Genomic DNA, 13,530 nt, shown 5'->3' with positions numbered 1-13,530 from the left:
TGTTATCGTTCCAATCCAAAAAGGACATGCATTTTTGAAATCCTGGGCATCGAATCTATAGAGTTGCATACCAGGATGTCCAGGATTGTACAAAAAAATTTCCTTAAAAAATTTGCAGGGGGTGGGTCGCAAAATGTGGCCGAAAAACACAAAATGTCCTTTTACTCGGAAACTACAAGGACTACAAGGATGTCTTTTGGTGTCCAAGTAGTGTTCCTTGAGAGCTATCAGAATATATCATTTAAAGGACGAAAGTCTTACAAGGACGCAAGAAAAACTCATTTTTCGGTATAACAGAAAATCGGCGTTTATCGTCCCTGTCCTGCCAGGATCGGACGAAATGATGCCAACGATTCCTTTTAAAAGACTGTCAGCTGGTAAAGGACATCCGGATAGTCCTTGTAGTTCCGGAGAAAACAAGGATTTTGTGTTTTGGCAACTTTACTCGCGCCCTGAGGCGAAAATTTTCTAAATTGATGGACATTAAGATGACCCCATATTTTTTTTTGATGCAGGACGATAGAGTTTCGTCCTATGAGTGCCGGGCACCAAGAATACCTTGGAAATGCCGGCTGAATCCGCCGAGATAATGGCTACTTTTCCTGGACGATTGCCAGGTGCTTACCTTTGTGGTATGCAACACTTAATTTGCACTGTAGCCTAGCAAAGACAACAACCTTTGTACTAGTGTACCCGTGAAAAACGTTGCATACCACTATGGGCTGCAAGCACAGTCAATCCTCTACAGTAAAGTGGCCATATCTCCGCAGGATCAAGTAACATTTCCTAAATTCTTAGTTCCTGACACTCACAGGACGAGGCTCTACCGACCTGCATCAAAAAAGTATGGGGTCATCTAATTGTCCATCAACTTAGAAAATTTTCGCCTCAGGGCGCGAGGAAAGTGGCCAAGAACAGAAAATCCTTGTTTTCTCCGGAACTACAAGGACGATCCGGATGTCCTTTGGTCAGATGATGGCCCTTTTAAAAAGGAATCATTTGGCACTAATTTCGTCCTGATCCTGGCAAGGACTCGGGAGATATGGACTATTTTCTGTATACGAAAAAAGCTAATTTTCTCGGCTCCTGTAAGGACTTTCGTCCTTTAAGTGGTATATTCTGAAAGGTCTCAAGGAGCACTACTTGGACACCAAAGGACATCCTTGTAGTCCTTGTAGTTTGCGAGTAAAAGGCACATTCTGTGTTTTTGGGCACATTTTGCGACCACCCCCCTTATTTTTCAGAAAAATTTTTTTTCTGCCAATCCTGCGAAGTTGTATCAGTTCGATGCCCAGGATTTCAAAAATGCATGTCCTTTTTGGATCGGAAGGATAACAAAGGAGCTGGAGCTAAAAAACGCATTTTGGCCATTCCAAATGGTAACAAAAAAGACTTAAGCAGCGAACTTGCTGGACATTTTTTTTGTCGAATTCTAGATATCCTGGTATGCAGTTCGATAATATTGATTTTTAAAATGCATGTCCTTGCGTACAGAATGTCGTATTTTCAGCTGCCCACCAATAATAAGAAGTCGAATTGTTTTTATTGCAGATAAATATATTATTTATTAACAATTGTTTTAACTTATACTTATGTATAAATTTTGTTGGTATTAATAATAATGAACACTAAATACAAATGAATTAATGAACAAATATAATAAATACAAACAATATTTAAATAAAAGCAATTGTTTAACATTCAGATAAGGCAGGCCAACCAGCTATTGTTCTTGCTATTGCCGCTGATAGTTGATGGCTTCGCTATGTAGATATCCTATCCTCATCAAAATGACGACGCAGTTGCCTCATTTAGTGGCGAAGACAATGTAGTAAGCAGTAGCATTAGTGGCAGCTCCCTTGGGCAGGTGTCGCAGGATATCGTATGCACATTTTGCTGTAATAAAATAAAATAAAAAATATCAATGAAAACCGAATACAAATGATTGAAAAAATATTATAAATAATTGAAATACAAACAAACAAAAGCAGGTCAAGCAGATGTTCAGTCCAGATGGCTGCGGTAAGTACCCAGATCTGTAGGAGGACCGACTATTAACTGCTCACTCAGCTCTCCAGAATGCAACGCAGCTGCTTTAACTTGGCCAGCGCAACAAATGAAACTGGAATGTATAACAAAAATTAGTTGTCAAGCATACAAAACTGTCTAAGGAACTTATAGGTAAGATCGGAGCTTAGCATTTAATTAAATGTAATGCACAAATGACAGAGCAAATAATCTAGTAAATTTCTTGGAAGATCGAAATTAGGCTTTGGACCTAATTTAAGCTTAATTGAGTTAATTATGAGAGCCAACCGCTTGCACAGAAATGAAATAAGCTATAAATATGTGTGTGTGTGTGTGTTTATTGGATAAAGTTGAATTCTGTGAAATGTGGCTCGGTGCTCAGTTTAAGCCGTTTACGCTTAAGCTGACTGCAATGCATGCCAAGCAACAGTTTGCTGGCATCGTCGTCGTCGTCGATGGTCAGCGACTGATTAGAGTCTAATAAGTATGCGTGGCGCGTGACCGTTGGCCCTCAGTTAATGGGTCTCCAAAGGGTTAAGACCCACTAATACACACACACAGAGAGAGAGAGAGAGGTAGAGAGGGAGAGAAGAACTCAGGTGCCGTTGGGAGCATAAAGAAAGAAAAGCAAGCGCAAACACGATAACAAAATTGAAGGCCACAGCGAATCTGAATAACAATAAAACGGAATTCGAATGTGGCAACAACAACAACAATAAAAAAGGAGAGAGAAACTAAAAGTAACAGCGTGTAAGGTCACACATACAGATACAGAAAAGGAACCCTCAACTACAGTTATCAAGGCACACACACACATACACACATCATTTGTATTTTGCCTTTTGCACATACATTTGGATTTTGATGTATTCATTTGCAACACAACTACAGTTGCCACTGCCCCTTGCCACACACACACACATACACACACAGATAAAGCGAGTGAGGGAGCGGGGGCTGCCTAACGTCTGAGATAAATTAAATTTAAACTGATAATAAAAAGAATTTACGAGCCAATAAATGCGGCCCCATTGCGCAGACAGCAAAGTCAAGCGCTCTGGCTCTGACTGTGGCTCTTAAAAAAGAAACTAAGTGACAAGAGAATTCAGGGACAGCAGCAGCAGCAGCAGCAGCCAGCGCTGGCCTTGAGCTTGGCTAGGGAACCCTTCAAATAAATAATAACAAAAGGGCCGTCGCTCTGACAGTTGCTGTAAATAAGTGGCAAAAGGCGAGGCGAGGCGACGACTTTTAGTGTGTGTGTGCGGCACGCACAAAGTGTGAGCCGAAATATGTTTTTGGCCAAATGCACTGCGAGATAAACTCAACGCACACACACACACACACACACACAATAATAAGCGAGACAATGGGCACTTTTGTTTGTGTGAATCGCTTGACTCTAAACCGTCTACAGATTTGAGAACTGCTTAGCTTATAGCCCAAGTGAGATTCTTATCTGCGCTGCTTGGCTGCCGCACATATTGCGCATACGCATACGTATGCGTAATATTTCCAACAAGTCAACTCTATTGAAATGCGTATGTTTATATGCAAATCTAACTAATCATAATCAACATATATTACACCAAGCAACGGCGACGTGTGTGTGTGTGTGTGTGTGTGTGAAACTTTCATCAGCCACTAAAAGTTTCAAATTTTCACACACTTTAGTTAAATCTGCAGGCCTTGAATAATTTTGTGCTATAGAATTAATTCTAAGTAACAATTTAAATAAATAAGTTTTAGTTTCATATTATTTTAGTGTAGAATTAATTTGAAGTTAGCATTTAAATAAATAAATAAGATTTAGCACTGTATGCATAAAATGTTTATAAAGTGGCAAAACATTTAGTTGACTTTATATTTAATTTGTGAGTTTTAGTTTTAGATAATTAGTATTAAATTTAAAATACATATATGCGACTCTAATTTATTTACAGACTTGTCATACTTTTAGTTAATTCTCTCTTGAATTTATTTCTAATAATTCAATTGTTTTTGTTGCTGAGTAACTTGCTAGTCGTTCATTTTAACTTTAGCTAGTTGTTATTCAAAGCTCTGTGGGCCTGGCGCCTTCTAAGACACTTGGAACGCATCGAGCGCAGCCTTTTTTTTTGCTGCTTTTGCTTCTGCCCGCGTTGCCTTTTTAATTAAATTTTATATAACAGCTGCTGCTGCTGCTGCCGCGTTTTATTTTCATTTGCATGCCACGTATATTTTGTTTTTATATAGCCGCTATATTCATGTTCATGTTGTGCGAACAAACAGAGAAAAAATGAGAGAATGAGCGACTGAGCGAAAGAGCGGTAGAGAGTAAGCGAAGAGCTGCGCGTAAATGAATTGAGCGAGCAATGGGCAAGCGGCATAAATTGATTGAAATGAAACCGTAGGCCTAATGATTGCAACAAATGAGTGCAGCTTGCAACAACAACAACAACGAGGCAACGAGGCAACGTATTAATCCTTGAAGAACGCACAGACGTAGAGCAAGACACACGCGTAGGCTGCTGCCCGAAATGAAAATGAGGCAAACGTAAGTTCTTCATTCCTTTCTGCCGTTTCAGCTTTCATTTTGAGGCAAGCGCCCCTCGCCCCTCGCACTCTTGCCACACCGGCTACTGCTTCATAAATTCAAATTTGATTTTCATGTTGATTATGCTGCCGCTGCCGCTGCCGCTGCCATGCTGCAGATGATGATGGAAATGAAGATGCCAAATGGCAGTCAAACCAAAAGGCAAGGGCGAGGCTGCAGCCTTCAGCCTTCAGCTTCAGCTTGAGCTTGAGCTTGAGCAAGTTCCTTAAGCTTAACGCGGCACGCTGATTATTGCCGCAATATGTACTTATATACTTATGCCCCATACTCTTCCTCCCCCTCTCTTTGTGTGTGTGTGTGGTACTTGCCTTTTATTTTTGTAACTTGAAACGCTGCGACTTAGCTCAAGTTTGAGTGTCTTGAGTTTTATTTGGTTAGCTGCTATTTTTATATCACGCGCATGTTTCGTCTGTAAAAATAGTCGCTTTGCTTATGAAAATTGCAACTGGATATGACTACAAAAAAAAAACAAATCAAGTTGAACATACTACAATTGATTGCTTAGTCAGTTTGATTAAACTCGAAACTTCAATTCAATTCAACTTAAGCACACACACACACACACACATTGACGCAACGTGCTTGTGCCTCGTTTGCTTCGTTTGCCTCTAATGAGATTGCAACATGCAGCAATAATGTGTTAATGAGCCGCAAAGTCCGCAGCCTTAGTTCACCAGCGTCAAAGCAATGAGCAGCAATGCAATCAGGTGAGAGAACCAAGACTGTTGCATTATCAGTTTCCATTAATTGCAAATACATTGGCATTCAATTCAATTATTAAATTGCTTAAATTTTAGCTAACGGAGTAGCATGTCTAAGAATTAGTAATAAATAAAAAATATAGAAGTAGTAGTAGTGGAAGAAGAAGAAGTAGCAGTAGAAATAGCGAAAGTAGAAATTAGTAGTAGAAGTAGTAGTAGTAGAAGTAGTAGTAGTGGAAGTAGTAGTAGTGGAAATAGAAATAGTAGAAGTAGCAGTAGAAATAGTGGAAGTAGAAATAGTAGTAGAAGTAGAAGAAGCGGAAGTAGAAATAGTAGAAGTAGTAGTAGTAGAAGTAGTAGTAGTAGAAAAAGTAGTAGTAGAAGTAGTAGTAGTAGAAATAGTAGTAGTAGTAGCAGCAACAACAACAATAAGTAGAAGAAGAAGAAGTAGTAGTAGGAAGCAAGAGTGTAGGTAGAAATAGGTTAGTAAGTCAAGAATCTAGTAGTGAGAGAGTGGTTGATAGTAGTAGAGAGCGCAGGAAGTATTAGGTAAGAGAAAGAAAGAAGTGTAGAAGAGTAGTAGTAGAGAAGAAGTAGTATAGAAGTATTAAGTATTAGAAGTGTTGTAGTAGTAGTACCAGAAGTAGTAGAAAGAAGTAGTAGAGTAGAAAATTGTAATAATTGTGAAAAGAAGTAGTAGTACTTAAGAGCAGCTCACGATGATGCTGCAAGAATATATAGAAAAAATAATGCTAATCATAGCAATAAAAATATTTTCAAAACTTAAATAACAATAACATTAATAATTATAAAAATGTATACATAAAATCTATCAAAAATTGGAATAAGATTTTAATGTGAAAACAAAAATTTTATATTGCATATGAAATTTAAATATATTTATTTTCTTTTTTTATTAATGATAGCTAATCTGCTGCTTTATTCTCACACTACAATTTAATTATTAGCTAAAAATAAATTGCTTTCATCTATGCTAAGCTGAAATCATTTTCAATGCGCATCGATTTGAACATAAATTACTAAATAATAATAAACTAATTAGCTGTTTTTTAATGCACTCAACTGCATGCAAACTTTTCAATGTTCAATGACAGCAATTTTCCATGGAAACTGACAGCAGCAACAGCAAACAAAAAATAAAAAGAGCAAAGCGCAGCCTTTGCTAAGCAAATTATGCTGCTGCATAAATAATTCAAACTGCTGCTGCTGCTGCTGCTGTTGATGCTGCTGCTATTATTGCCAAGAGATATTATTAATTAATTTATTTATCTGTATCCAATGAGCAGCACACACGCCAGGCCTGTCCAGGACCAGGATCAGAGCCTGCGCTTGACAAGCTCTTTATGCCTTATCGGAAACTTAACTGGCATATTGCGTATACGCAGCTAAGGCACAGTGAATGACTAAAAGCCTAATGTGAACAAAATTTAATTAATTGTCAGCTATCAGAGGCCTGCACACAGACTTTAAGTAGGCACCCACTAGCCCGAACGCCCTGGCAGGTAGACGAACAATAGTTGAAAGTGCAGTCAGTGCGCCTTTGTTATATATCCTTGCCACACTGCTGACAGCGGCGCAGCGTCTTGCCACAGCAGAAAACGAAAACAATCGTGGCATATATAAAGTCAAACGGTTTTATGGATGCCAGCAAGTTGAAACAGACTGACTGACCGCCCACCCGCCAGCTCAATATTCGTTAGCACGGTTAATGCATAAAGTGGCGACACACACACACACGCACACGCACACGCACACTTGAAGCACACACACACACACAATACAATTTCCATACGCCTTTTATACGGTTTTGCAATTGCACTTGACCGAAAAAGCAGCGAGAACGACAAACGAAGCCAACTGCGGTCTATGGACCAAACGCGCAATGGGCAATGGGCAATGCAGTTTTATTGCTTCAAGCCAAATGGCTGGCGACATATGGACGAGGGCACAACAATAACATGAACGACAGTTGGCAATTGCCAATTGGCAATTGGAGCTATCGGGCCCCAATGTCGATTGGCTTTGGTTGTAACCAAAGACGCCGCCGCTTGGTCTAACCACGCGGCTCAGCTCCACAATGTTGCTAAATAATTCGCATTGTAACTGCATTGTAATTGTTCAATTGTTATTAATAATGTATGCCAGTTGTAAACAATGCAATTGCAGTTGCAGTTGCAATTGCGCTGCACACAATTTGGCTATAAAAAACTTTAACCAACATTTCATTAACTCAAACTGCATTTTTCCATTTATAACAACATTATGTGTTCTTGTCAAAAACTCTTTAAACTCATTAACAGCATTGGGTTATGTTAATTAACAGCAACTAATTGAGTTGTAAGTACTTACCCCAAGCTCCAAGTAGATCTGCAAATGGCAGAGCAGGCAAACGATTCCTTAGCGATCCAAGCAATCAGTTTATGCAATATCATGGTCACATCCAAAGTTATAGACTGCGATAAAAAAAAACAAGCATTATAGCATTTAGTATACAATTATATCCATAAACAGGCAACAGGAATAAAAGCAGCGGATTGAATGTGTTAAGCTTTAGCTTTAGTTGTTAGTTCATTGTCTCACATTATTTTCACTGATTGATTAAACTGAAGCAACTGAGCTGCGTGGCCTACGTCACTTTTTTGCCAGCCTCACACACACATTGATCAAGAACAAGCAACCGCAAAAGGTGAGAGCGCAAGGCTGTCAGAGAATGTGAGCGACAGTCAAAGCTGCGAGAGAGCAGCGCTGCTTTCGTTCATATGCACTGCATATTATGCAGTCGATCGACTGCGCTTCTGCAACTGAACGAAAGCGTCGCCGCCGTTGCTTAGAGAGCGTTTACCGTACGATTGGGATATGTTTTGCTTTGATTGACAAAGAGCGTGAGCGGCAGAGAAAGCAGCGCTGCTTTCGTTTGTCTGCGCTCGCGGCTGCGACTAAATAAGAGCGTCGCTGCTGCGACTGAATAAGAGCGTCGCTGCATCGTACGGTGCTTTGCTTTGTTTTTGCTTTGACTGCAGTCAGCGTGGGAACAAAACTGTCGTTAGCCTTAACAAATCATCACTTAAGCACAATTATTTTCAATGCATTGCATATTTCAATCGCTAAATAAAATGTTTTTTAGTTGCAGGAGACCTTAATTGTAACAATTAGTCTTATTTGCTAGAACAAGTATAAGATTTAACAAATACATAGATGTTATCTGAACTCACCACAAGCTCCAAGTAAAATGTGTTGATGAGCTGGGAGCAGCGCAATCACCATTCCATTTAGCCAAGTGGCACAGCAGCAACCAAGGCCAGGCAAACGATACCTTGGCCACATGTTAAAGTATATCCTGCAAGAAGGCAGCAAACATAATAGTATTTAATAGATGTTCAAGTAAATAAACTGGCAATGGGAATTACAGCAGCAGTATGCTTTACCTTTAGCTTTCATTTTCATTTTATTTTTATCTTCAACATACACACTTATTCACATGCACATTCGTTTAGTTATTTGCTCTTTGTTAAATTATTGATAAAACTTAAGCATTACTTGAAATGCGTATTGCAATTATTCATTATTTTTAAGCCAGCAACTTTTTCACTGCGTGTTTAATTCTCAAAAATTCAAACAGAACTGAGCGTGACATTGATCAAGAGCATGCAAAGCACAAAAGGTGAGAGCGCAAGCCCCACTCAGAGAGCGTTAGCGACAGTCATTGCTTGTGCTAATGTATGTATCAATGCAGCCTACGTGCTGATGAGAGAGAGCAGCGCTGTTAGTTCAAATGCTGCTGCGACTGAAAGAGCGCATCACCGCCGTTGCTTAGAGAGCATTTACCGCAGGATGTGTAAGTAAGAGCGCAAGGCTTTCTCAGAGAGCGACCGTCAATGCCTGGGCTAAGCTCGTAATCACAGCCTAGGTGCTGGCGAGACCAGCGCTGCTTTCGTTTGTAGGCAGTGGATCTACTGCGCTGCTACGACTGAACGAGAGAGCATCGCCGCCGTTGCTTAGAGAGCTTTTACCGTAGGATGTGCATGTGTTTAGCTTTGATTGCTACTAAAAACTTTCCATTCAAAGCATGCTGCTTAGCAAAATCAAAACATCTGCTGATTCAAAAGCACTGAGAGCACTGAAGCCATTTCCACATTGGGGCAATTTGAATTGAATATTGCTATTGAATAGTTTAATACAATGTTCTTATTTAAAGAATAACTCAGTTTGATAACCATTTGTCTAATAGTATTGTAGAACAATTAATTAAAATGGTGCTGACCGATGGAGCGTACATGAACACGCACTATAAGTATCCTTTAGTATTTAGCTCATTGTCAGCTTATTGATATTATTTGTAAAAAACTGATATTGGAATTATTTATAATTATTATGCTGACAACTGCACTGTTCACTGCTTTTTTAAACACCAAAAGTTCTTGCACAACTGAAGTGCGTGGCCTACCTGCCAGCCTCACATACACATACACACACATTGATCTAAGCGCAAGAACAGAAGCTGAGAGAGAGCGCAAGCCCCACTGAGCCACAGTCAATGTTTGCTAGCGAGAGAGCAGCGCTTCGACTGAACGAGAGAGCATCGCCGCCGTTGCTTAGAGAGCGTTTACCGTACGATTGGGATCTGTTTTGCTTTGACTGCAAGTAAGGAGATTCCATTCAAAGCAGACTGCTGATAAAAGCACAGTTATGTTTACAGCACTGAGGCAACGTGCATTGAATAACTTGAAGTTGTAAATAAGTTTATATTTTGTAAATTTATATGTCAACTAGAGCTTGTTGCTTAGCGAATATGAAAGAATATGCAAAACTGAAAGTATCAAAGCACAAATGGAAAACAGCACAGAACACATGTCAGCAATTGTTGATGGCAGAGCAGCAGCAGAGAAAATAGTTGCAACAACAAGTAACAAGAGAGCAACGTCGATGGGAGTTTTTACTGGAATGGAACGGAATTGGTCGTCAAGTGCTCAATGCTGAATTGCTCGACTTGTTATTGAAATTTGTCGCGCTCGCATGTTGTTGATTGGCTGTCAGACAGCAGTGTTTACTGCTATTAGACATGCAACAAATTGTTGCACACATAGCTGAGCTGAGCGAAGCGAGCGCGTGGCAAATTGGCAATCAAACAGTTTAGTGTCTGACTCTGAAATGAAATCTGAAGCGATGCTACAACTAAAGTTAGCTAAGCGTAAGCGTATGCAAAAAAAAAACTTGAAAGCGGCTTTTGTGGCAACTAAGAGCTTCCACCAAAAAGCTGTCAAACCAAATGCACTGCTAAGCCATACATCTTCATAAAAAAATAAAACAAATAGCAAAGCGCAAACCCAAACCCAAACCCGAAACTCATACACAAGCAACATCTCCAGACATTTGCGGCACTTAGCTTTAACACGTACGAGAGCGAAGCCAAAAAAAAAAAACAGCAACAATGCATTAAAATTGCGCGCAGTCAGCTATTGCATACACTTTGTTAACGCAAAATGCAAATGTGCTTAATGCTCGATTGTTTATGCTTGAATTATTGCATTAGCTTATTTAATTTTATCAATGTGCAACACACAAATGACAGAGCAGAGCACAATTGAAGGCTTAGGTCAGTCAGTTGCCTGCGCTTGACGTGCTCATTATCGGTAACTTAACTGGCATATTGCGTATACGCAGCTTAGGCGCCTAAAATCCTAATGCAAAGCACACAATTAACATAATTTAATTAATTGTTGACCACCAGTGTTAATCAGAGAGCTGCACACACAGACATTTTAAGCTGCTCAACTGCCCACCTGGCAGCTAAACAATAGACCAAAGTGCACTCAGTGCCTTCCCTTGTGCTAAATGCTTGTCTGTCTTGCCATGATCAGGCTTGTGTATGATTTATTGGAAATTAATTAATAAAGACGTAGCTCGATTTAAGCAAGTTTCGTAGCGATTTTTGCGATTTGTGGTATAAGGCGCAGCTTAAAATATTATTAAAAATAAAAACATATTGCGCCGTAGCTAGAAGTAGCTGCCATGCCAAGTTTGATTGCTCTAGCACTTATAGGCGCTAAGATCTTGCTGCTCATACAGACGTAGCTCGATTTAAAAATTAAGAATATATTGCGCCGTAGCTAGAACTAGCTGCATGCCAAGTTTGATTGCTCTAGCTCTTATAGGCGCTAAGTTCTTGCTGCTCATACAGACGTAAGTCGATTTAAGCAAGTTTTAAAACGATTTTTGCAATTTTAGGTATAAGGCGCAAAGCTAAAAAAGTATTATTAAAAATAAAAACATATTGCGCCGTAGCTAGAAGTAGCTGCATGCCAAGTTTGATTGCTCTAGCACTTATAGGCGCTTAATTCTTGCTGTCTCATACAGACGGACCGATGCAAGCAGATCGATGGCAATTGACTGCTTGTTACATACAATGCTTAGCTTCAGACTTACCTTTGCCATTTTTTGCCAAAGTGTATGAAAAATATGTAAGCAAACCCAAGCAAGTGACAACAAATTGTGCAGCTGGCTGTGAGTGTGAGTGGGTGGTGAATGGTGGGTGGCTTGGGTGAATTTTACACCTAACTGCGTCAGCTCGTAGATCAAATATGTTGTGGAGCTGCCGCAAAAGGCTACAAAATTCAATTTACTATGCGCGCTTTATGAGCTGCTCTGCCTGGCTCGAAGCAGAGTTTATGTTGGGCCCACACACACACACACCACTACACTAACATATATGTATGTCTATGGCTTGTTGTTTGGCAGAAGAAGTCATTTCAAGTGCTTGCTTATTAAGTTCCATGGCTCATTAGGCGTCAACAATAAACGCTGTCAAAAGAGCAAACAACACAGAGCCGAGGCGGCAAAGGCGGCAAAGGCGGCAAAGGCGGCAAAGGCGGCAAAGGCGGCAAAGCTTCCCGCTGGGCATCAGGCCAGAGAGCTTAGCGCTTAACTCAAACTCTGAAGCTGAAGCTGAAGCTGACTAAGCCAAGCGGCATTATCTAATTGTCAGTCTTAACAGATGATTACTGTACTAATTTCGCTCGCATAACCTGAACAGCAGTTTGTGTGTGTGTGTGTGTGTGTGTGTGTGGGCTTTGTGTATAGCGAAAGCAAACAGACTAAGCCGCTGCCGCTTGGACCGAGCATTGGCAATCAGCGGAATTGTAAAACCGTAAACAACCTGACCAGGACAACAGGCACAAACGCACGCACAGTTGAGCACAATGCGATAAACAAGCGTGTGACAGAGAGAGAGAGAGAGAGAGAGAGCGAGAGAAAGTGAAGAGTGAAAGCGTTGGGGCTAACAATCAAAGCCACAATCGAAATCACAAATGTTTGCTGTGCAAGAAAGAGCAACAATAGCAGCATAGACAAAAAGAGAAAGAGAGAGAGAGAGAGAGAGAGAGAGAGCGCGACTGGTGAGAGACAGAGAGAGAGCGCGCGTGTGATGTTGAGTGAGTGCGTGCCCAGGGTGAAAAATGTTGGTTAAATTGGTTAACTGGAAATATACTTTGGGCGTATGTGTGTGTGTGCAGTTGAGGAGTGAGGGCTGAGCATACGGTAAATGGAGGCTTTGTGCGGCTTTAGGTCTTTTGTGGTCTTCAAACCAAAATCATCGTTTGCCAAACGGATGATAGACAAAATATTTGACTCTGTGTCTGAAGCTCTGTCTTTGTTAACAAACACACACACACACACACAAATGTTTTTTATATGCATTGTGCATACGCTTGGGCTTTGGCTACAAAACTTAACCTAAGCTTTTAATATAAACCCGCATTAGCAATTAACTTGCTTAACTTATATTAAATGCATCATGTTGCTCAAAACAAACTGCAGCTCACAATTGTTTTATTTGTTGTAGAACAATGCCAAACTATTTTACAATGAATTTAACAAGTCCTTGTTTATCATGCAAATATAATAAACAATATAAAAACATGCACATTGGCACGTTCTCTGAATTGTGCATTGTTATTTTATGCTTACTACATTTTTTATTAATTATATTATTGTTTTTGCTTCCAACTAATTCAATTAGTGCCCTGGAAATTTCAATTGTAGCTTAAGCTCATAGACTGAACGCCACTGGAACTTCTGGCTGCTGCTATTATCAGCTTTTCATTTTGTAGCGCAACTTTTTGGCGTCCCAGCGCGTTGTGCCTTTGGCAATCAGCAATTAAGCTCTGCTTAAAGGATAATTAAACCAACACG

The 13,530-nt window shown here is 40.0% G+C and overlaps 1 protein-coding gene and 1 long non-coding RNA gene across 2 annotated transcripts in view; one reads left to right on the top strand and one right to left on the bottom strand.

Annotated features, from left to right (window-relative positions):
• Positions 1 to 1,715: 1,715 nt before the first annotated feature.
• LOC108605199 lies at positions 1,716 to 8,672 on the bottom strand. The gene is made up of 4 exons (XR_001915375.1): positions 8,556 to 8,672; positions 7,693 to 7,796; positions 1,980 to 2,122; positions 1,716 to 1,896 (listed from the first exon to the last, which is right to left on the bottom strand). It is a non-coding gene; the product is annotated as an uncharacterized LOC108605199 (long non-coding RNA).
• Positions 8,673 to 9,593: 921 nt separating this feature from the next.
• LOC108605171 (serine/threonine-protein phosphatase 6 catalytic subunit) overlaps positions 9,594 to 13,530 on the top strand; it is a 9,795-nt gene continuing 5,858 nt past the window's right edge. The window contains exon 1 of the mRNA XM_033294530.1: positions 9,594 to 9,634. Coding sequence (XP_033150421.1) covers positions 9,594 to 9,634 — 41 coding nt within the window. The remainder of the gene's footprint in view (positions 9,635 to 13,530) is intronic.

Source organism: Drosophila busckii, chromosome X (assembly GCF_011750605.1).
Source record: "Drosophila busckii strain San Diego stock center, stock number 13000-0081.31 chromosome X, ASM1175060v1, whole genome shotgun sequence".
Classification (NCBI taxonomy): domain Eukaryota; kingdom Metazoa; phylum Arthropoda; class Insecta; order Diptera; family Drosophilidae; genus Drosophila; species Drosophila busckii.
Note: the sequence above shows the minus strand (reverse complement) of the source record. Positions and strands in the feature narration are given on the sequence as shown.